The following is a 23,155-nucleotide window of genomic DNA, read 5'->3' as shown; positions in this document are numbered from 1 at the left end:
TATCTTTAGTTAAAGGTTGGATAGGATACATCTGTTTCTCCATTACCTTAAACAACGTAATGAACAACTCCATGAGTTGCAGAGCAGCATCAACGCAACACAAAATGCATCTACGGAAACCAACATTACACAAGCATGAAAGATCTAATCAAAAAATGCAACAAAAATAAGATAAAATGTAAACAAAAGATGAATTACCAGGAGTCCAAGAAGAGAAATAAATTCTAAACACTTGTAGGTCCTGATTCAGTACTGTATATTATTAGGTTAATTAGTTGGTTTGCAATTTCATGCTTAATTTCTGTCTTCACATCACATGTCTTAGTACTCTGTGATGGACTGGTGCCCTGTCTAGGTGGTGTTCCTGCCTTGTGTCCATTGCTTCCAGGGATTGGCTCCAGCTGTCCTGCAGCCCTGCCCTGGATAAGTGGTGTCACGCATGCACGTCACAGCTCCTCTAAGGAATGTGATACAACCCTGGGTCAAGAGAGAACACTGTTGCTAATCATGTCCTCTCCTCTTCCTCCCACAGCACCAAGAAGATGGCCAGTACGGGCACCTGACTCTGCCCCTTCTGGTCTCCCACCTATAAATCACAAGGCCAGCGGAAGGAGGCATCACTCAGTGAACAGAGCACAACACAGGATGGAGCTTCTGTGTGGCTGACCTGCTGTAAAGCAACAAAGAGATGTGAAGCCCAATTCTGGTTACCTGTTATTTGTGTTTGTTTCACTGACTCCGCACCATTGGGCGCTTACTTGTGTTTTTGTTATTTTTGTTCAGAAGTAAATGGGGATGACCAGTTGGTGCCCTGACATTTATTGTTTGGGACTTGTGATTTCTCACTTGACCACAGCAGGTTAGGGAGATGGATAGGTGCCTTAGTATCCAGTATAATATAAAATACAATATAATTCTTCTTCCATTTTCCCTCTTTAACAGTACATTTGCTTCTATAGTCCACATTTTGAATACATGCTTTTTTGTTTTCCTGTTTCCTCGTGTCTTCATTTCAAACAACCCATCTCCTTTCATATTACTGCATATATCTTTGTTTTTGGTGTGTACTTGTATATTTTGAAATACTGTTTCAAAGGATCACTTTGCCCATTTTGGTTTTGTCTTTGTTGTTACAAACAATATTGCATGTACAATCACCCCTTGTTTGGCTTAAGACAGTTTGTTCAAATAACAAAAAAATAACCAGTTAAGTGTTCAAAATACAATTCTTAAAGATACAAAACACAATAAAATAATTTTTGCCACCTCATTTGTCTATTAAGATAAGCATAAGTAACTAGAACTGAACAGTAAAATAGAAAAAGTGCGGAGTGTGTTCCCAATTCCGAGTCTGAAAATTGCTCAGCATGATTGTGTCCCTTTAACCAGTTACTGTAAAACAAATAAAAATACCCCAAAAAGTGTGTTTATTGGAATTTTTTCACAATTTTTTATTTAAATAATTTAACTTAATGAAAGAAATACATGAAAATATCTCAACATACAAGTTAATTGTAATTTAATTATTACATATTCCAGTAATTCATTTTATGCAAGTAGAAGATGAGTCTTATGAAGACTGGAAACATTAATCACACCCTTTTAAAGTAACATTAAATTGAGGTCAAGCAAGAGTTAAATAGCTTAGATTACTTCTCACCTTCAACCTTCTGAAGCAGTTATGCAGTGCTGCCACCCATAGGGACCACCCAGCACTGCAACTCCCAAAGGGAGACCTATTTATCTAAACAAGTGAAGTTACGTAGTCTTCTCATTGTGAGTATCATCAAACCATGCTTTGCAGAGATCATCCAATGTAATATTTGTCTGGAGCACTTGCTTAAGGTTGCACCATTAGACAGTGGTACCATAAGGGCTGAACCAGCCACCTTGTGATTTGCTGTCCAGAACAGCCTCTACTAGGCCTCACTGAATATCATGGAAGAGAGAAGGCACACTAAATCATACAAGGAGGTGATGTTAGTTGATGCTCAGACAACCTCATCTTTTCTGAGAATGACCATCTGCATTTCGTTCTATGTATGCCACCTCCTGCCTAATTTATTTTTGCTTTGCTAGACTCTGATTAGGCAGAACATTTTTGGTGTTTCACCTTCATCATATTTCTCTGAGTTATTTACTCAGCTCTATTATTGAACTTCTACGTCTAACTCAGATGTCCCTCACAAAATGCTGCTGTCTTTGAGATGAACAATTTTGAGGACATATGCAAAGGCATCACTCATCCCAGCTCTGTTTTTATTTAACTCTCATGACGCCTGTGCATTACCAGACAGGCAGTTATGGTATTATCCACAGACTTCTTTAGAGCTAGATAATATGTCAGGGCCATTGTTTGGAAGTTTCTGAAAACTTTTTTTGTTCCATATTAGAGAAATGTAGATTAGGAGTACTGAAGTCAGAACTATTACCACTGATTGTACTGACAATGTAGTTGAGAACAATGCTCCTTGCTTTGGAAGTGTCTATTTTCTTTTCACTGGAGATCTGCAGACCAATTTTGTTGACGCTATGTAAGATAAAACTGGACTCCAGCGTCAAACTAGGGGAGCCATTCTTAGTCATGCTATCTTCTAAGTACTGTTTATATAATTCTAGTACTTTCTTCTCAAGGTAACTGTTAAGAACAGAATTCGAAAGGGGCTCCTGAAGTAAGCCGATGCTACAATCAGAACTTAAGAGGTTGTGTTGTTCAGTTTCCTCCAGGAGAATATCTTCCTCATCTTTCATTTTCTCGCTGAGGTGGGGAAGTTCTAAAATTAATTCCTCTAGATCTCTCGAATGAAGCAGTGGTCCATGGCCTGTCTCACATTCTGCTAGTCCAGAGCCTTCAGAGCTAATGTTACCAATATGGTCTCCACCAATCTGAAGGTCAGGGTAATTTTTGTAAATACTAGTGCAAGATAAAGAGCGGTAAAGCTCTAGTCCGTCGTCATCGCTGTCTTGAGCACAAAGTGGAATGGGCACGGCAACAGATGGTAAGTTTTGATGAGAAGAATCACATATCTTTAGAGGAAGTTGGTCACAAGTCTGTTCAGATGATGGGTCTTCTATTCTCTGTGCTAAAAGAAAGCAACGAAAAGACGTGTAAGAATGATTGACTGTATGTAAGGTTTTAAGAAAACATATCTTTGTGTTATCCTTAACAAATCATGATAGCCAAACAGCCAATACTTCAGTCCAAGGAGTTTAGTTACTTGGGGGTTACAGAGTATCTGACTCAGAAAAGCCTGAAAGATCTTGAGGGAAAAACTTTTCAGAGTTCTGAAAACTATCTGAACATTTTTATTTCAGAACTCTGCAAGCCTTACTACGATTAATGAGACAAAGCTGAGAAAGGGCAGGCCAAAGACAAAATAATGTCAGAAACATTCATGTGTACTACCTGGCCTTTCCACTGAGGCTGTAAATGTGGGTCTAGGTGAAGTTCGCTGGTCATATGCCCTATTCGGATGGGATTAATCGTTACACCTAGAGTAGGGTAAAGTAATAATTACAGGAGGACCTCTGTAGTTTGTAATTTCTATTTGGACAGGATAAGTCTTTATACCAGGAGGTGATGTAAAGTCGGAGCTTGCAGTGGGCTGGTACAAACTGGTACTCTGCACTGGTATTTCTCCATTCTCAGTAGTTAATGTGTGTGTCATTTCAGATCACATTAGCAACCCCTATTTCTAAGGACAATATATCTGTCCGCAACTCCAGTCCCAAACCCACCTGCCTTTCTATATAAATTGTGCCTTCGGACCTCCATGAAGATATAACACGCCACACCTCCCCACTCCGTGTTTTTCAGCCCCTACAATATGGTAGACCGGCAGTTCTTTTTTTCCACTTTATGCACTGCCGGAGGACCTCTGAAATTTAGTCCCTTTCAATCACTCAGATGTCAGAATTTTACTGGCATGTCCATTCACATAGGACTCGTTTTACCTGGGGTTATTTTTACGGATTTTTTTATAGAAATTAAAAATCTTCATTCTTTTTACAGAAATGTGAACACAAAGTCGGTGAAAAGTTACTGACATAAGTGATTTGGAAAGGACTAAAATTACAGAGTTCCACCAGTAATATTTACTTTACCCCATCTCCTGGTGTAAAACTGATTCCATCTTTTGGCTTCTGACTCCCTGAGGGTTTATTTTTCTGCAAGTAGGAACATGCAGTCATATTCATAGCACTATAACTAGCATATTAGACATATATTGGATTGTCTATGTGGGCTGAATAGCCATCTTTTAACCATACTTTACATTGTGATTGAGTTTGATCAAATTATTTCAAGCAGGAAGAAACAACAACAGAGTAAGCCCAGCGAAGAGCTGCTAGATTTATTTGAGCACCACAGGGTATGGTGTGACAATGCAGGTTCTGCTCCAGGCTCCTGTAATGTCACCGGATGAGCTGGATAGTGAGACACAATGACAACGAAGCAAGGGGATGGTGCAAAATGTGCAGAGTGCTTTTATTTAAAACAAAACCAAAAACAGTGTCCATATAAATAGTGCAGTTTCTCAAACAGTCCTTAAATAAATAATCCATTAAAACAAGTGTAATAACAAAGCCTGGTGCCTTCTTCCTACTGGTGACTCCCCTGCTTCTCCTATCTAGGCTATGGTCCAGGGGAGTCACCCTACCTGCAGCTGACCTTCTCCACTTGGATGGTCTGGTGGCTTCCCAATCCCTGGCTTCGTTTAGCCACCCACCAGACCGAGACTTGGCTTCCCCTACGGCCGTGACACTCACGCTGGGGTTCCACTCCAAATCTCCGACTCAAGCTGCCTTCTTGGCCTTATGTGGCAAGCCAACCTTCTCTCGGTCACTCCTGCTCCACACAAGAGCTCAGCAGGAACGACCACTACTGTCGGCCTTCGGGTGCTGGCCAAACATCCCACTAGGGCTCACCTTTCCCAGCTGCCTGCAAACATCAGTGAGTCTACGCTCGCTCACTCGCTCGCTCGCTCTCTCTCTCTCTCACACGAACTGCCTCCCTCGCTTCCAGCTGCCTTCTTCTCCCTTAACCTCCGTTCATTATTTTCTCTTTTCCCTTTTTTCTCCCCTCTCCACACTCGCGCTCCTATTTTATATATAGGGGATGTGGATTAGCAGCTCCCAGCATCAATCACAGATGCGGACAACTCCTCACATGTGCACTTAAGCGAGGACCGCCAGCATCACAAAGTGCCCAGAAACCGCTCCGGCCACATTACCATGCCCCCCCTTTATGCCCTGAGTGCGGTGATTATCTATTTAAAAAAACTGGCCTTTTCAGTCTGAGCTGTGGACCCGCTACACCACATACGGCCAATGAGTAGATAGTTTCAGTTCATCTGAAAAGAGATTAACCTGTTACTTTCAAACAGGTTCTTTCAGCAAAAATAATCACGTACAGAGGGAGATCAATTAAATAATTCACACCAAAGTGAAAAGAGAATTTCATCTCAAAGAGAACGTTAGATATATAGAGAAGTCATTCAGACATGGGCAACCAACAGCGAGGTCTGGGTTATCACCGTTATGTTCTTCAATAGGGGTGTTCCACAACAGATAACCACGAATTATTTATCAATTTATTAATTAGATGTCAGATTTGGTTAAAATTGCTGTACTAGTGTGAGTTATTGGAGCATGAAAATTTAAATTTAAAAAATTGTATCTAATTATTATTAGTATTGAATTACACTATATTATTAATATTATAATTTATTAAAACCAATGCCTCATATAATAAACACTCAAAAGTTTTAAGCAGTGCGGACTAAAAACGCTACTGGATCTCCTCATAGTAGATCTTTAGATATTAAAGATATATTATTTTGTTATGGTGAGCCAGGGATTTTTCATGGTTCTCCCCTCCTTATTAAGAATTTTTAAGTTTAGTTTCTTTTTTTTTCTTTTTTTTGATGTGCAGACCAAAAAGCCTACCTGCCATAACACAAGGGGAAGAAGATGTTTTACATGCAATTAGGAACATAAAATTCACTTTAAGAGGAACAATCCAAAAAATTCCTCAGAAGCTGAAAAACATTTTTTAATGTTGTCCTCACTTAATTAAACATGCTGAACAATTGCTTATATTTTGGATGCTTAAATATCATTGAGTGTTCTTCTTCTTACTTTGCTCTCTAGATGGGTAGGTGAGTGGGCATCCAGGCATTTTATATCTGACTGAGTTGTAACTTACTGTAATTCAATCTTTAAAAATCAACAAAAACTTTAAGAAAGAAATAAAACTCGCAATGTTGTGGAGTTAGTTCCAATCCCTATACATGAAGTGAGCAGCTTTGGAATGGAATTGTGAGACATTTGTGGAATCCACTTTGGGATTATAGCATTCAAGACATAAAGTGGAAGGCAGTGCTAAGGATCATTAGAACATTAGAAAAAGTTTGATGAGAAGAGGCCATTCAGCCCAACAGAGCTCACCAATCCAATCCACTTGATTTCTCCCAAATAACATTAAGGTGAGTTTTGGCGGTCCCTAAAATCCTCATGTCTACCACACTATTTAATAATTTATTCCAGGTGTCCATGGCTCTCTATTATAATCAAGTTAGACCTGGTGTGCTTTTCAGCTCAATATGAAGCATCTCTGAGTGAAGAAGACTACACTACAGGAAGACATGAAACACAAAGCATGTGTGCGTAGCAGGAATTTTCATTTGCTCATACAAAGTCACATAAAACTGAATTACAGAGAAGATATTAGCTAGAGGATCTTCATAATCATGGTGCTAACATTATACCAACACACTCACCAATGTCAGCAGATGTCAATTTCTCATGATGCTTTATTAAAATTATTAACAGAATTTCATCATCTTAGGCCTAGTCCACACATACCCGAGTATTTTTTAAAACTTAGCTTTTTGTTTATGTTTTGGCCTTTTGTCCACACGCAAACTGTGGCTTAGGTCCTTGAAAATGGAACTTTTGAAACACTTCTTCCAGGGTGAAGATGTTTAGAAACTCCATCTTCCCTGTTTATGTGTAGAGTTTTTGGCTTCAGAGTGTGTGCCAGAATCTTCTTTGCTTGAGGCAAATGGCGGGTGTAGCTAAAGTAGTGTTGGTGATAACCTTGTTAACGGGACTTTTCACATGTTTACATTTAAACATACAATTACGTTATCACTACATGGAGCATCAGAATGCGCTTCGGAGGTCAACGCTACATCAAACACTTCGACGACACAGACCCAGCCACCAGCTCCGTCGGTTTTGGATGAGACCTGGTCAGACCACTAGATGGTGGGACAACTTAGAGAATGAAATGATTCTTGCTGAAGAGTAGTGAGAGAATTTTTGTTTGTCAAGTGCATCGTTGTTGTCTTTGAGTGAGTTGCTTTGCTTGTGCATCAAAGGAAAGACAACTGTAATGAGATTGTGTTGTCAAAAAAATTGCCTGCACACTGTACTATTTAGCAGACAAGGGGAGATTTAGCAGTCAAGACGGCAAAGGCCTTCGGGTTGTCAAGACAAGTGGTTTCTAAAATAACAAGGCAAGTGTGTGAAGGAATTACAGTCCACTTGGGCCCTGTGTATATACCATTACCTGTCACTGAGTTCAAGGTAGAGTACCTTGTAGCAGATTTTCACTGAGCCCATGGTATCCCTCAGTGCATCAGTGCTGTGGATGCGTTTTTTGCGTTTTCATGTGGATGGAGATTTTTTTTAAAAACAGTGTGCGTGTGGATGAGATTTTTTTTAAGAATGAAGGAGGAAAACTCCCGTTTAAAAAAAAATACCCAGGTATGTGTGGACTAGGCCTTAGATTTAACAAGCTTGATATTCATTATGGAAGGTATTGGAAAATCTGACAGGCTTTGTTATAATGTAAAAAGAACATCTGTTTATCTGTACATTTTTAGAATTCACTTATTTCACATGGACCAGGTCTGAAAACAGTTGTTCTTTTGTTTTTCTGTCCACACCAATATGTTCACTGAAAAGCAAAAAACATGAAAATCATTCCTGATGGCCACGCACGATTTGTCAGCCAAGAGTGATGTTTATTTACAGAGCAAACGTGAAGTAAATTGAAATGATGAAAGCCCAAGAAAAGCAAAGAGCACCTGAAAAAACTGCAAACAGACATCTTTGCCTTAACAGACATTGTAAAACTTCATTTAATGTTACAAACATGGATGAGGTAGTCAAAGCCAAGGAAAATATTGACTGGGATTCCTGCCAAACTAAATATGGCAAAATGTTTAAGCATTTCAAGGCCCACTATAGGTCAGATGATTCAGAGAAGTTAGAAATGTCTATCCCTACAGTAAACATGAGATTGCAAGGGCATCATAACAACAACTCTGCCTGATCACATAACATTCAGAGTTTTAAAAAGCTACATTTTCCCATCCACACAACTATACGAGACCTGTAACCAATAGGGGGCACCACTGAGCCCCCAAACCCTGAGACACAAATAAACGATATATCCTGTGTTCAAACACAAGATTTTTCTTAATTTTACAACATCTCCTACAAACCTCCAAATCCTCTTCCACAGCAGTACAATATAATATAATGGTTTCTTTCCTCTTTCTACACCTCCTTCATTGTCTCATTCACACACCTTCCAACTCTGACTATTGGTGCAAGCAAAACCAACTTCTTTTAGGCTGGACCCAGAAGTACGTCTGGCGCCACACCCGTGCAAGACATAAGTTCCGGCAGCAGCCACCTTCTGTCCTTCCAAGCAGGCCTCCCGTCCTACCAAGGAACTGGCATCTATCCTGGTCAGGACTCCGGACCATTCTTGTCTTTCCATTGCAGCCTCCCACCCTGGCAAGGAACTCACTTCTATCCTGGTTGTGACTCCAGACCATCCTTGTCCTCCTATTATGGCCTACCATTCTGGCAAGGAACCTTCTTCTATCCTGGTAAGGCCGACTGTTTATCCAGCATAGATAGCCCTCATAGATCCATCATTTTCAAATTAATAAACTTAGAGAGTGCTTTTGAAAAGCTTTGGTGATCAAAAACACTATTTCAGAGCAATTAGTAGAATACAATGAATAAAAGAAACAAGTTGCACACCCATATGGATAGCCACAGGGCATGCTGGGAATTGTAGTCCCACGAGACAGCCCTGTCGGGTTCTCTGGGTGCTACCAGGGAGAGCTGGAGGAGAACACGTATCCATCTTAGTGTGTACTAAGCCTAAAAACAACCCTTGTGGTTAGAGTCTGCTAACAAATATGTCTTCAGGATGCTGGAAGAGCACCCATACAATTCTCTCACCCTCACAATTAAAACGTCTCTAAGCTGAGATTCAAATTCAGGTTCCTGGAGTTGTGCTGCAGCTTTACTAAGCTGTCCACCATTTTTCTGTTAATAAACTAGACAGAAACGACTACATGGAATGTCGACAGTAAAACCGCCTGGCTGTGTTCAATGTCAGGACTGAGCATTGCACATGTGATCCACTAATCTGGTACAAATGCACAGTTTTTTTAATTTAGAGACAATGCTTTAAAATAAAAATATCAAATGCTTAAAATTTGATAAGGTGAAACTCATACCAACATAAACATCGTTGCAATCACATGCATAACACCTTTAACTGCAGATCATGCATCTATACAGATGTACAGATTTGTTTCCCTCTCTGCGTGATATTTTTCAATGACAAATCAGAAGCCAGTGCACCAGAGATATGAAATGTGTGCAGAACTGGACTCACAACTGGACAGTTTCATCTAAAGGGAATGTTTATGAAGATGTAGGCTGATGGATGCACCATGCATACACTCTGTTTTCACGTAAATAAACACAATTAAGATTTATAAATGTTTTGCAAAAGTGAGCTGGCAAGAAAAGGTCTAATTGAATTGTATTATGCCTGAATGGAAAGCCCTGTTGTTACAATTCAATAACTTCTGGCACCATCACAATGTGATCAAAAGTCATTTGAAATAATTTTTTTAAGAGAGCAAATAATAGTAATAAAGATAGGTCAGGCTGCAACTGTTTTTGTCTGACCTTCTGTTTAAACAATTCTTAAATATCTGAGGCGTTGAAGTGTCTTGTACAGGAAGTCACATTAATGTAGCCCACATCCTTCATCATCTCCCCGCTCGATTATTTGTTCAAAGCTGGCACTTTACCTTGCACAGGCTCTGCTCTCTTGGGAAATTTCAGTTGGCTTAGTTTAGCTTTCCAGGAGTCTCGTTTGGGTTTGGTGCTCTTCCCGACTTTCTTGAGAGATGTGGTGTCACCTTCCTTATAACCAATCATACTAATGAAGCCCTCGGCTAACATAACTAAAGGAAAGAGAAGATAAGATTAAGAAACCAAGATTAGATCTAAGAGCGACACATCCAGCTGTTGGAGAACTTGTGACAAATGACGGGTGCATGACTATTCTGTTATAAGTTCAACACACACACACACATCCACATGCTCATATTGTGGGCAGCGCACAATGGAAAGACGTGACACGCTAAGGAAGTGTGTCATGCTCAAGTGTCATTTCCTGTATAAAGAAAACTGAAATCAGTAAAACAACACCTTCTCCCATGACACATCAGAAACAATTCATTTTCAGAAATATTGTCTCTAAAATTAGAAAAAGAGTGACTTGCTGTTTTGAGATGTTCAGTACAATTTATTTATAGGAAGGAGGCAGGGCCGCTTCTCAGCATAAGCAAACCAAGTGATCACTTGGAGACCTGTGGCCAGTCGGAGCTCCCTGACTCACACAGAAAAGTAGGAGTGAAAGCTCCATTGTAAGTATACTGTTTAGGATCCCAAAAGTCTAGGAATGGCCTGTCTTCATCATTTCTCTTATAAAAATATATCAGGTAGCATTCTCAAAAATATTAATCCAGTTTAGGGTCACAGGGGGGCAGAGCCTTTCCCAGGAACGCTGAACCAAAGCTGAGATGGAAGCACCAGTCCATCTCAGGGCCTCCTTACGTGCACATCTACTGTGCCAATTTAGAATCACCAGTTGTGCACATCTTTGGGGATATGGGCAGAAGTTTGGTGTATTTTGGAGAAAAAAACAGACACAGACATTACGGCCAAATGAAAACTCCACACAGATATTGACCAAGAATGAGATTCAAACTCAAGGATACAGAATTAATATAGTAGTGCTATGGCACAATAAGCTGCCCATATCCATTACAACTAAAAAATCATAAAACATAAAGTTATCTCAAATACAGTAAAACTGCATATTTTCAAATGGAATTACTTTTTAGCATTTTTAACAGTCATTAGACAACTTAAGATAAATCCATTTTGAAAAGGAAGGAGGTCATCACTGGATTACCATCCATTGATCTCTTCATGAACTCATCCCACATATTCCATAACAGGTTGCAAGCAATTCTGGACAGAGTGCCATCTCATCACAAGTCACTTTGAATCACCAGGTCTGATCAGAATAACCCTATATTACTCATTTTTCTGTTCTAATGAAAGCAGCTTCTTTGAATAGCATAATGTTTGTTTACATCCAACCCTTCATCGATTTTCTGGACCAACATTTTCCATAACAATGTTGAAGGCAGCACCAAGAACCAGTCCTGAACAGAATGGTGACCCACTCTAGAGCACAGAGTCCACACACACAGGGTCAACTAAGCATCCCTAAATAACACTCCTCCCTTTGATACACAAGACGAAGGTGGAGTAAAATCTTAAGTGGACACAAAGAAATGTGTAAACTTTGCAGGAGCATTCGCTGGGCTCAGATTTAAATTCAGATCCTCTGAGCTGTGAGGCAGACACTTTAACCACTGCCTTATGGTGCCTCCCTCAAGTAAAATATAATAAATAAAAAAAGGAAAAAGAATTCCACTAGCCAGGGCCGGATTTATATGAAAAGAGGCCCTAGGCTATTCCACTTATGAGGCCCTTTCACCTTCCATTTTTAAGTTTGTAAATTACATGAGAGATAATAAAATTTTGCTAACAATTTGAATGTAGGCCCCTCTTGATCTTGAGGCCCTAGGCTGAAGCCTAGTTAGCCTATAGGAAAATCCGGCCCTGCCACTAGCACTTCATGCCGAATGTTACTTCATCATTGATGTCATTTAATTAGAACATCTTCAATCAAGGAAATAAATGTAGGCCTCTGCAGTTGTGAGGCAGCAGCGCCATTTGCTGTGCCACCCCTGGTATGTCAAGTCTCCCATAAATCAGCATAGAGTCAGGAATCCAATCCCTCTTCCAAATTTGTCTGCTGGGAAGAATCATTCAAACCTTTAATTTTCTTTAAAGGGAATGCCCCACTACTGGGTCTGCAAGTTTTTCACAACAGGAAGACCTCAACCCTCTGAAACCAATGCAGCCAGAAAGTCCAATTGTTGTATCTAGTTTGACTTTTCCTCAATGTGGACCCGAAATTTCCTTCCCTGAAATCAAAGTTGAGAGACTTGCCAAAAATCTTCCATTCCCGAACCCACTCAATCTGAAGGATATGGAGGGCTTAGAGCCCATTTCTGGTAGAGTTAGACAAACATAAGGAATCAGGCAGTGTGGAAAGACCACCAGTCCACCACAGAGCTTAGAATTTCAGAATATACTTAGGTGGGAAGACAGAAGTTTTCAGGTAACTCGCCGATCGTACGAGTTGTATGTTGATTAACATGTGCAAGTAGGGATTTCACTGTACTCTGTGTATGTGACAATATTGACCCTGTGAGCCAATATATGACTGGTTTCAAAATTATTGTAACAAGAGAAGACATAATAGATATGTGAAGATGGTGAAAATAAACTATTTCATCGAATATGCTATTTTTGTTAAATTATATATTTTGAATGGAGTGAGTTTTGGCCTTTTTTTTGCCTGCCTACACATCTTATTTAACATTTTATTCCAATTTCCAGTAGGCATTTCTGAAATAAGGGGAGCACTGCCAATAAGAATTCCCTCGGCATGTCTTGAATGTTCTCTCTGTGTTCGTGTGAATGCTCCCGTTTCCTCTCTTATCTTTGTTGGTGGTGATATGAAAGTGGACATGTGCACAGCAGACCAGCACTATCGCTGTAGTGATTATCTCCTACCTGGATGAACTGAAAGCGAACGGAGAACTGAAATCGCAATCCTGTCACATGAGGAGTCAGTATTCTTCACACGTTTGTGTTTTTATTTTTCTTAGTGAGATGATTTTCTTTCCATTCTATTCTATTCTTTCCATTTTCTTCTCATCACATATACAAAAAGTACCATAAATAACCAAAACAAACAAATCTAAAATTACATTGCATAGTTACAAACACTCAATTTGTGCATCTCTTAGAAGCAAGTAGCTTACTTTACATGGTAAATATCTGTGCAGTATTAATGAACCACAATTTAGGAAACACGAATCATGAGTTTCGTGTAAAGCTGCAGTGTAAAAAAAAACAAAGCCTACAAGTATTAAACGTTAACATAATAAAAGGTCACTTCCACCTTCAGATGCAAAATCAAACAGAACTGACAATTATTTGAAATAACACCTTTTAAAATCTTTACTGTAAGGCTGTCATTCCAACTCAAGAAATGTGCAACCTAAACTTTGAATGGCTACTGAGTCCCTTAAATGGATACTGTTGGTGACACCTTGAACTTGGACTCATTGACCGATTCCTGAAGTCATTTCTGGATTAATTAAAGATGACTCGTAATATCGGATGAATCCATTTAGAGAGATGGAATTTTAAAACGTGGACCAACATGGAGTAACCAAACCACTTACCGAGTATTTGCGGTTCAAGACTTTATCCAGATATGAAGGTCCCTTGTGTCCAGAGTTCACAGCACAAACATCCAAGCCTTCATAAAGAGTTCAAATCCGTGTTGCTGAAGAGCACTTGAGATTAAATGTGACCAAAGTAAATGTGTGACTTCTTCCTGTTATTGGAGATCCCTAAACAAAAAGAATCACTTTGCAGGGCTGTCACCGGAGGATCTGTGTACTCAACTTCTGCAAATCTGTTGCTTACTCATGACATTCAGACATCATACTTTTGAGAAATGGGAACTTCATTATTCATATTTCTTCTAAGTACAAGACACTATGTAGCCAATGGTGTCCAGCCTCTGCCACCTAGGCAGTGAAAAGTTTTATTTTGTTAAATGACATAATCCCTTATATAATGCACATTGTCAATTTCTGGTACAATCCTCATTATTTGGATTTGCTAGAATAAAGACAGAGACAGTGAAGCAGGATCATAGTGTAGAGAGGCAGGTCGGCTAGCATAGTATACCAAACATGTTTTCATATTTCAATCAATCAGAAATGGTCTTGCATAACATTTTTCAAAATAAGTTTTGAGATCAGAAGGATCAGCTCTCTTGCTTGCTTTTAGGACTTCATGGGCTTTGCTGGTTCCCCACATATCCAGTTGTCCCGTCTGTGGCATTTCCTGGTTGGTATAATTTTTAGTGGCTCTCTTGGTCCTCTCAAAAAGTTTTACATGAACAGGCAGAGTAATGCACATTCACTTTATAAAGTACTCTTGTCTAGTGCCAAATAGGACCCCTTTCATCTCCAGAGAGGCCTGAATTCTTCAAAATTTTCCTTAATACTAAATAATTACATTTATATGGTGCTTTTCTCGCTCCTCAAAGTACTTTACACAGACAGAGGGAAATTACTTCCAGCACCACCAATGTGTAGCTCTTCCAACTGGATGATGTGATGGCAGCCATTATCATGCCAGTGTGCTCACCACCCCTTAGGTGGTGAAGGGGTAAGAGAGACAGAGGTGATTGGAGTGGCAGATTGGACAAGGTCACGATGGGCAATTTAGCCATTTTTTGAAAGATGACCACAGAGAGTCAGGACCTCATCCCAAGGAGTGCACAATTTTTGCAGCACTGTGTCACTGCACTGGGGCATTGGGATCCAAACACACACACCACAGGGAAAGCACCCCCTACTAGCCTCACCAATACCTCTTCCAGCAGCAACTGAAGCTTTTCCTAGATGGTCTCCCATCCAAGTACCAGGTGGGCCCAAACATGCTTAGCCTCAGGTGGACGACCTGTTCTGAAGTGCAGGTGGTATGGCTGCTGACGAGCGTGTGTGTCCATGCTGAATCAATAGTAGTTCATGCAGATTTGTTAGTCACATATTCTTGTGAATCGTTCATTCTGTCTCAGAGATGCTGAATTAGACTGAGATTGGGGAATTGAGCAGGCCATTGGGATAAACTAAAGTAACTATTATGTTTGCGGAAACAGCTGTAGATCATTCAAGCTTTCTGACTATTATCCTGCTGGATCTATTTGAAAAAGCATAGACATAGACATTTGCACAATTAGTACTAATGTTTAGCTCTTCTGTGACAATCAAATGACACCCAAATGGTATTAAAAGGCATAATGTGTACCAAGGAAACATTCCCCACACACACCACCACCATCCTGTAATATTGGCACAAAGCAGGATGGATCTATAGAATGATGCTGTTTATGAAGAATTATAAACACTTCTGAACAAGTTTAAATTGTCAAATTGCTTAATATATTTGGGTGTTTTTATTAGTGAATGCTGTTGTAATGCTGCATTCAATTTGAACTGGGAAGTCAGAATTTACGAGTTTGCAGTTGGAATTTTCAACTGGAACACCCCACAAGTTGTTATTTTCTACTCTGAAACGTCAAGTCCGAGTTTGCCTGACTTTAGTTTATGACGTCAATCCAAAATGGCGACTTACACCACAAATTGTAGCAAAATACTTAAACTATTTATTAGCACTTCTGTTTATTTGTGTCTCATTATATCAGTCATACGCAGAGTACTGTCCAACCTATGTCTGTGGACATGTTACTACGGTGTTTGGATGTGGAAAATAATGCATGATATACTGTTCACTAGTTGTTTCTATTTCAAAACAGCAAGCACAACAGCGGTTTTCCTGGTGGCATCTGTATTGTTTTTCTGAACACAGTCAACCTGGGTGTGACTTTATTCCTAGCTCCAACATCTGACTTCCAAGGTAAATACAACGTAGACAAATTACAACAGACAACAGAATATGGCAATTAAACACCCATTCCCATGACGCCCACTTTCCTACCCAAGATCCCACCCATGATCACACCTAAAAACAGCCTTATACAAAAAATAATAGCCCTGAAGTTAAAGGCACAATTATATCAGTGGAAAGAACAAAGAGGGGAAAAATACTCACTATGTGAAAATGGCCACGGACAACCTTCTGCAGGAGATGTGAAAGGTGTAGAAAGAAGAACTGATTTATTAATGTTAATCAATCAGCTAATCATTTGTCAGTGTTTCCCTTTGACAATGACAATAGTTAATTCAATAAGGAAAATTAGTAAGACGCATGCCACCCAGGAATGCCACATTAATGTAGAGTATGTATGAGGAAATTCTGCCCACTCCATTTCACTTTCAAGCTGGGACACCAGAAATATGAGACGATCTATACAATTTATGAAAAAGGTTCATAAATTAACAAACATTTACGTTAAATACTTTCAGTTTCTCTTCTGTAGATTGGACATCGCAATAGACTTATAACATAAAATACAGAAAATGGACATATACAAGTGCATATATTGATTGATATATATATATATATATATAGTGTATATATATATATATAGTGTATATATATATATATATATATATATAGTGTATATATATATACATATATATAGTGTATATATATATATATATATATATATATACATATATATATATATATATATATATATATATATATATAGTGTATATATATATATATATATATATATATAGCGTATATATATATAGCGTATATATATATATATATATATATATATAGCGTATATATATATAGCGTATATATATATATAGCGTATATATATATATATATATATATATATATATATAGCGTATATATATATATATATATATATATATATATATATATATATATAGCGTATATATTTATATATATATATATATATATATATAGCATATATATATATATATATATATATATATATAGCGTATATATATATATATATATATATATATATATATATATATATATATAGCGTATATATATATATATATATATATATATATATATATATATATATATATATATAGCGTATATATATATATATATATATATATAGTGTATATATATATAGTGTATATATATATATATATATATATATATATATATATATAGTATCTCACAAAAGTGAGTACACTCCTCACATTTTTGTAAATATTTTATTATATCTTTTCATGGGACAAAACTGAAGATATGACACTTTGATACAATGTAAAGTAGTCAGTGTACAGCTTGTGTAACAGTGTAAATTTGCTGTCCCCTCAAAATAACTCAACACACAGCCATTAATGTCTAAACCGCTGGCAACAAAAGTGAGTACACCCCTAAGTAAAAAATATCCAAACTGTGCCCAAAGTGTCAATATTTTGTGTGGCCACCATTATTTTCCAGCACTGCCTTAACTCTCTTGAGCATGGAGTTCACTAGAGCTTCACAGGTTGCAACTGGAACCCTCTTCCATTCCTCCATGACAACATTACGGAGCTGGTGGATGTTAGAGACCTTGCACTCTTCCGCTCCTCCTAGGGTCCTAGAAACTATTGAAATCGTCAAAAAAGAAAATTGAAATTGAGAAATGTCAGGTAATTGAAAGGAACTACTTTGGGCATCTCTCTCCTAGGAGGTTTCGTGTTGCCGACATGTTCGCATCGTTTGTGCATTAGCGGCTAAGTGACTGTCTTTCTTCGGAGGTTTCCTTTTGCCAACGTGCTTGCCTCGCTTGTGTATTAGCGACGGGAGGAAAAGTAAAAGGGATACCAATTTGCTGATGTGCTCACCTCGCTTTCTGTATTAGCTGCTAAGCGAGGTACTCTCTCTTCAGAGGTTTCGCTTTGCTGACGTACTGGTCTTGCTTGTGTATCGTTGGAGGTGGAGCCCTTACCCCAACTCCACCTATCACTTCCGGACCGGACAAACACAAACACTTCCACGTGTAGATGTTTATATATATATATATATATATATATATATATATAAAGTATAGGTGAAGGACAAAAACACAAATAACGCAAAACATAAAATTACAACAGCTCAGTTGAACTTTTTCAGAACGTTCCTACAGAAAAGACACATGATGTATGAATACTGATCTTTCAATTCATTTGGTCAAGATGGATAACTTCTTTAGGTAATTATAAAGCTTCTGTTGCCTGCACAGTGGCACTCATTTGCTTACAGCTAATCTACACTGGGTTACCCTTCTGTGTATGTGCATGTGTGTGGGAGATGTTGCTCTGAACTTACCTAATGGATTTAGGAAGAAACTTATAACAGGTAAAAACGTATCCTTCACAAAGGTTATTACATTTCAATTACAGTGATAACAAGACCATAAAACATTAGCTGGCTTTATCCTAACTATTAGGTTCCAATTAATATTTCTCAGAATCACACTGGTTGTCTTCATTGTTTGGTGTAGGCTATAGTTTGTTTCTTTCTCCACACACGAAAGGATCTTCAGCATGCTTTTCTTTCTTTGTTCAGGAGCTCTTGCCATTCTTCACCTTGGTTGCATCTTCTGGTTGTGGATCGTTCTGCAGTTGTCTCTTTGAGGTTTTTATTTACAGTGTCCTCAGCTGCAATGGTACGCCTACTGGGCAGCTGGTGATCAGCCAGCTCCTGCTGTTAGCAAGACAAATGTGTGGCTTTTACGTATGTACAGCATTTCTCTTGCTCACACACTTGCTCTTCCTTAGCAAGGTTTGTACTGATGGCACTCTTGTCTAACTTCAATACAAACAAGTCTTCCACTCTTTCAGTCCAGCACACAGTTGTCCTCCAGAGTAAAAGGAATTGCTCCAACTTTTGTTGCAAACACACCATAGACAACAAGCTATCTGCAACAGAGAGCAGAAGTCATGGTCAGACTTAATGTAGTGAGCTTAATAGGCAACAGAGCATTGATCTGGGGCTGGCAATGGTTTTTAATGGTTACCAATTGGTGCAAAGTTTTGTTTCTCAAAACAGCTCTTTGTTCGAGTTTGGGTATTTAGATTGTACCTTGGAGAGCCATCTCTGGGATGTCACTTGGCTTGTTATTAATCATTTTATCATATAATGAGCAGAGGCTGCATTCCAATGAGGCCCTGTTTGGAGACTCAAGACTCTTGAACTGATTTTAACAGTGTCAGGCAGTTGCTTTTTATACTAAGAACTTGTGTTCCATGCATAGCAAAATGCAAGTCTTTCCTACACCGCACAGACTGCAGATCCTGGACGCAATAATTCAAACAATATAAAAATAAAGAAATAGGTTTTATATGAGGCAAAACACAGTGTATTAGGCAATTTCCAGCAAAAGGCAAAAGTATATTTATCAGAAGTTGCACCTAATGAGAATAGCCCTTTCTGGAAAAAAGAAAAATAGAGACAGCAAAAAAGTCCAAAAGAAGGAAAATCTGAGGTGAAAAGGGGATTTTGTAGGGGAAAATAGATGAGATGAACCTTTTAAAATTTACACCAGAAAACCAAAACAGTGGGACATTCCCAGAACATGTGTAGAAAGGCACATAGGCTCTTAGAGGAACAAAGGAAACATAAGTGGTCAGCTGATAAGCCCATTAGAAAAGCATCTGTGGGGTGTTAAAGACAGCAGTGCACACATTTATATTGAGTATGTTGGTAATTGGGGTTCTTAGTTGCTATAGTAATATTCTTAAAATTATATTGCAATCAAGAATAGTGAAGCTGAGAAAGTTACACTCACAAACCAAATTAACTGGTAATGTTTTTGCAGGGTTGCATATTGTAGTGATCCACTCACCGGAAATGGCTAAAGTGGTGGAAGGCCTCCAAGAATAAATAGAAAGTAGGCCAGGAATCCCACATACATGCCCCGAGAGAATGCAACCAAAGGAAACCTGAGCTCCTACTCTAGTTGCTGGCTTTGTCCTACATGGTGCCAAAATGTGTTTAGTTTTAAAAGTTCAAAAATTAGTAAGCTCACAAAATATAGTCCAAGCTTCATCCAAGGGACGATGACCATAAACCTCCAACTTGTGGATGAAGGGGAAACTTCAGGGAAGGAGGAACTGAGGGCACACAGGGGCCAGTATAGAATGGTATACTCAAAGAATCACATGTAGCAGCACTAGTCCATAAAAAGAGACAGTGTGGACAAATCAGGCTTGACAAGAGGTAATACAACCACCTGACTAACAGGGGGCCACCTGTGTCCATTATGTAGGGAAACTGAGATCAGGCTTCCTATTCAAAGATAAGTTGGGGGGAGGAATAACAAGAGTCTGTTACAGCACATCACCCCTGACACGGAGAAGAGTGACTATGCCATTACTTGTAGGGCCTGTTGTCAATGATCTGGCCCTTTTAAAGCAACTGGAAGCTCGGTGGTGCACCATGTATCTGCAGCTAGAATAGCACTGTCTGTGACACCACCAGAGCTTGGCAGGAAATGATCCTAACAGGTGTTATGATTTTGCATATTTTGTTTTTTTTTTGGGCCTAATAAATTTTATTCTAGGATTTAGAGTTACACAGTTAGCTGGTTTTCATTTACAATTTATTTTTCTTCTTCTGCATCATTTCAAGGTTAGTAAGTTTACATTTTGTTATAATTTTGTTTTTGCAGCTTCATTGTGGGTGCCGTCATTTTGTGAGCAGTTTGTTAAATCGCACATTGCTGTTCTACCATGTTATCAGTTGTGATGTAACTAGTTCTTGCTGTACAAAATGGCGCCATCTCACACTATTTGGTATCTCACTAATGGACTGAAGAGCCTAAAAACATCTTTCTAGCATTAGTTAGTTTAGAAGAATAAAGGCAGTGATAGTTCATTACTATTGTTAGTTCTAGTCTTCTACCCAAGACTACATTTTGTCTCTTCCCTTGTTGAATTTTGATGTTAGGTTATTCTGATTTTATTTTTCTCTTACTTTATGATTATTATTTACTAGCTGTGCTACCCGACAAGGATGGGTTGAAGCTATGAAATCAACGTAGACCTCATGTTTTTTATTTTTTACATGGGTTGTCCACTGGTGCAATAATTCACCACCGATTCCTTTCCCTCATGGTGGCCATTTTGGTTTCAGATAGAGCCACCTGTTTTCGTTGCTTCCAGTCAGCACCACTTGTTGAACCAACCACACTTATAGTCAATGTGTTTTGCTGGAAAAATGTGGAGGTGGTCAGTACCGAATTGGCCTGGTTTAGCGACTCTAGCCTAGTTGAGTCAGGGCTTTGGTTTACCAACATCTGCTTCCATTTATTCCAGTTATTTTCACTCATTTATTGCTCACCACATGAAGTTACCAGTCATTAATATTCAGTGTTCAAACTGCATAATAGTAAGCAAACAGTTGTTAGCATAAACACTTCTCTTCCTAACCTTGCTCTCTAGTACATCTCATTTCCTGTTCTCTATCTCCATCTAGTGGCGTAGATCCAGAAAATAACACCCTACAAACCAGATGGACACACAGACACTTGTCTTTTTATTAAGATGGATTTTTGTAAGTATATTATTGTTGATATTTTTGATGTTTTTGCTATTATTATATTCTGGGTCTAGAAAGATGGGGCAAGAGTATCTCTGCTGTTACAAATAATAGTTTGTAAGGCAAAAGGGTTATGTTTTATGCCTCAGTTATAAGTAATGCAGACATACAACATGAAGAAAGCTTCAAGAATATAAAGTTTCACTATCTGAATGAGAGTTCCCGACATAGCTAGTACAATCAGCCACCCGAGATCATTTGCAAATAACAGAAGGAAGTTTTGAACATAGCTTAGATGTGTCAATGAAAGCTGAGGCTCTTGTCATCTACATTGCCATCTCATTTATTTGGGTTGGGATGAAGATCCCCTAAGCAATCATTTTAGTTTATATAAATCTGAATTAAAATTAGCAGACTTGCAAAACAACAATGTGACAGTGTGACAGAGGTAGTCACTCCATATCCAATATCATTCTTCCATACAGTTTTTATTGCCAGGTGAAGATACAGGAACAAGACATGGGGTCTACTAACCCAGGGAAATCTAGTAGAAAAACTCAGACAAAGCACAGGAACTTCAGCACACCACCATGTTTGAAAAATCCTTGTTAAATATTTGGAGGCAAAGGAACAGGAATCTGATATAGTCAGTTTGGGTGATATCGTATCGTAGTTGTGTTTGACCAAGACTTGGAAGCAGTCTGTGACGATGTGGGTCCTGCTCCAAGCTCCCACCTTACTTCTGGGAGCCTCTTAACCCAACACTTGCTGGTAATGTAACCGGATGAACGGGCAAATGGGGACAAATCAAACTGAGCAAGGGGATGGTGCAAAAGTGCTTTTATTAAAAAGGACCAAACAAACAAAACCAAAACAGTGTCCAAAGTGCAGTGCTTCAAAATTATCCTTAAATAAATAATCCATAAAATCAGGGTGATAAAAGTGGAGGTTAAATATTCCTTTAAAATGAGGTTTAAAGCAGCAGGCTGGAAACTGTCCTCTTTTAAAACCTGATGCCTTCTTCTTTTTGCTAGCGGCTCCCCTGCTTCTCACATACGGGCTTTGCAACAAGGGAGTCCCCTACCTGCAACTGACCTTCTCCTGCTGGTCCGGTAGCCTTCTGTCCCCTGGCTCCGTACAGCTGATCCTCCGGACCGAGACTCGGGATCCCCAGCAACCAGGATGCTCACGCTGCGGCTCACTCTCCCAAGCCTCCCTGATTCCTGCTGCCTTCCTGGTCTTATACGGCAAGCCAACCACCTTCTGGGACACTCTTGCTCCTGAGATCGCTCGGCTGGAGCAGCTGCTTCCTGCTGCTCCTACTGAGTGTCAACCTAACACTCGTCCTGAGGAGGTCTCCTCCAAGCTGCCTGCATTTATCAGCGAGCCTGCTCTCTCACTCATTCACTCCTGCACCGGTTCTACATTTCTCCAGCCTTCTTCTTCTTCTCACTAACCTATGTTCTCTTTCTTTCTTTTTTTCCCCTCTGTACTTGCGCTCCTCCTATTTACAATGAGGACGTGGCACTTATGTGGCAATTAGCAGCTTCCAGCATCAATTATGGACAAGGGGCAATCACACCCCTGTGCACCTACAATACAATACAATTTATTTCTGTAAGCCCAAAAT

At 39.0% G+C, this 23,155-nt stretch overlaps 1 protein-coding gene across 1 annotated transcript; it reads right to left on the bottom strand.

The window, feature by feature from the left end:
* Positions 1 to 1,426: 1,426 nt before the first annotated feature.
* Positions 1,427 to 13,931, bottom strand: si:dkey-237j10.2 (uncharacterized protein LOC568721 homolog). Its single transcript, XM_028815950.2, has 3 exons — positions 13,725 to 13,931; positions 10,134 to 10,289; positions 1,427 to 3,083 (listed from the first exon to the last, which is right to left on the bottom strand). The coding sequence occupies exons 2-3, from the start codon at positions 10,285 to 10,287 to the stop codon at positions 2,344 to 2,346; spliced, it is 894 nt and encodes a 297-aa protein (XP_028671783.1). The 5' UTR covers positions 10,288 to 10,289; positions 13,725 to 13,931; the 3' UTR covers positions 1,427 to 2,343.
* Between the last annotated feature and the right edge of the window lie 9,224 nt (positions 13,932 to 23,155).

The sequence above is a fragment of the Erpetoichthys calabaricus genome, chromosome 12 (assembly GCF_900747795.2).
Source record: "Erpetoichthys calabaricus chromosome 12, fErpCal1.3, whole genome shotgun sequence".
Lineage (NCBI taxonomy): Eukaryota > Metazoa > Chordata > Cladistia > Polypteriformes > Polypteridae > Erpetoichthys > Erpetoichthys calabaricus.
The sequence above is the reverse complement of the archived record's forward strand: the minus strand, read 5'-3'. Positions and strand labels throughout refer to the sequence as shown.

Bases quoted from the DNA above. Each gene is read 5' to 3' on its own strand.
- si:dkey-237j10.2 (XM_028815950.2), bottom strand. From the start codon at position 10,287: ATGTTAGCCGAGGGCTTCATTAGTATGATTGGTTATAAGGAAGGTGAC. The intron at 3,084-10,133 runs GTAAAGTGCCAG...GCTTTCTTTTAG, and splicing joins GAGAGCAGAGCCTGTGCAAG to CACAGAGAATAGAAGACCCA.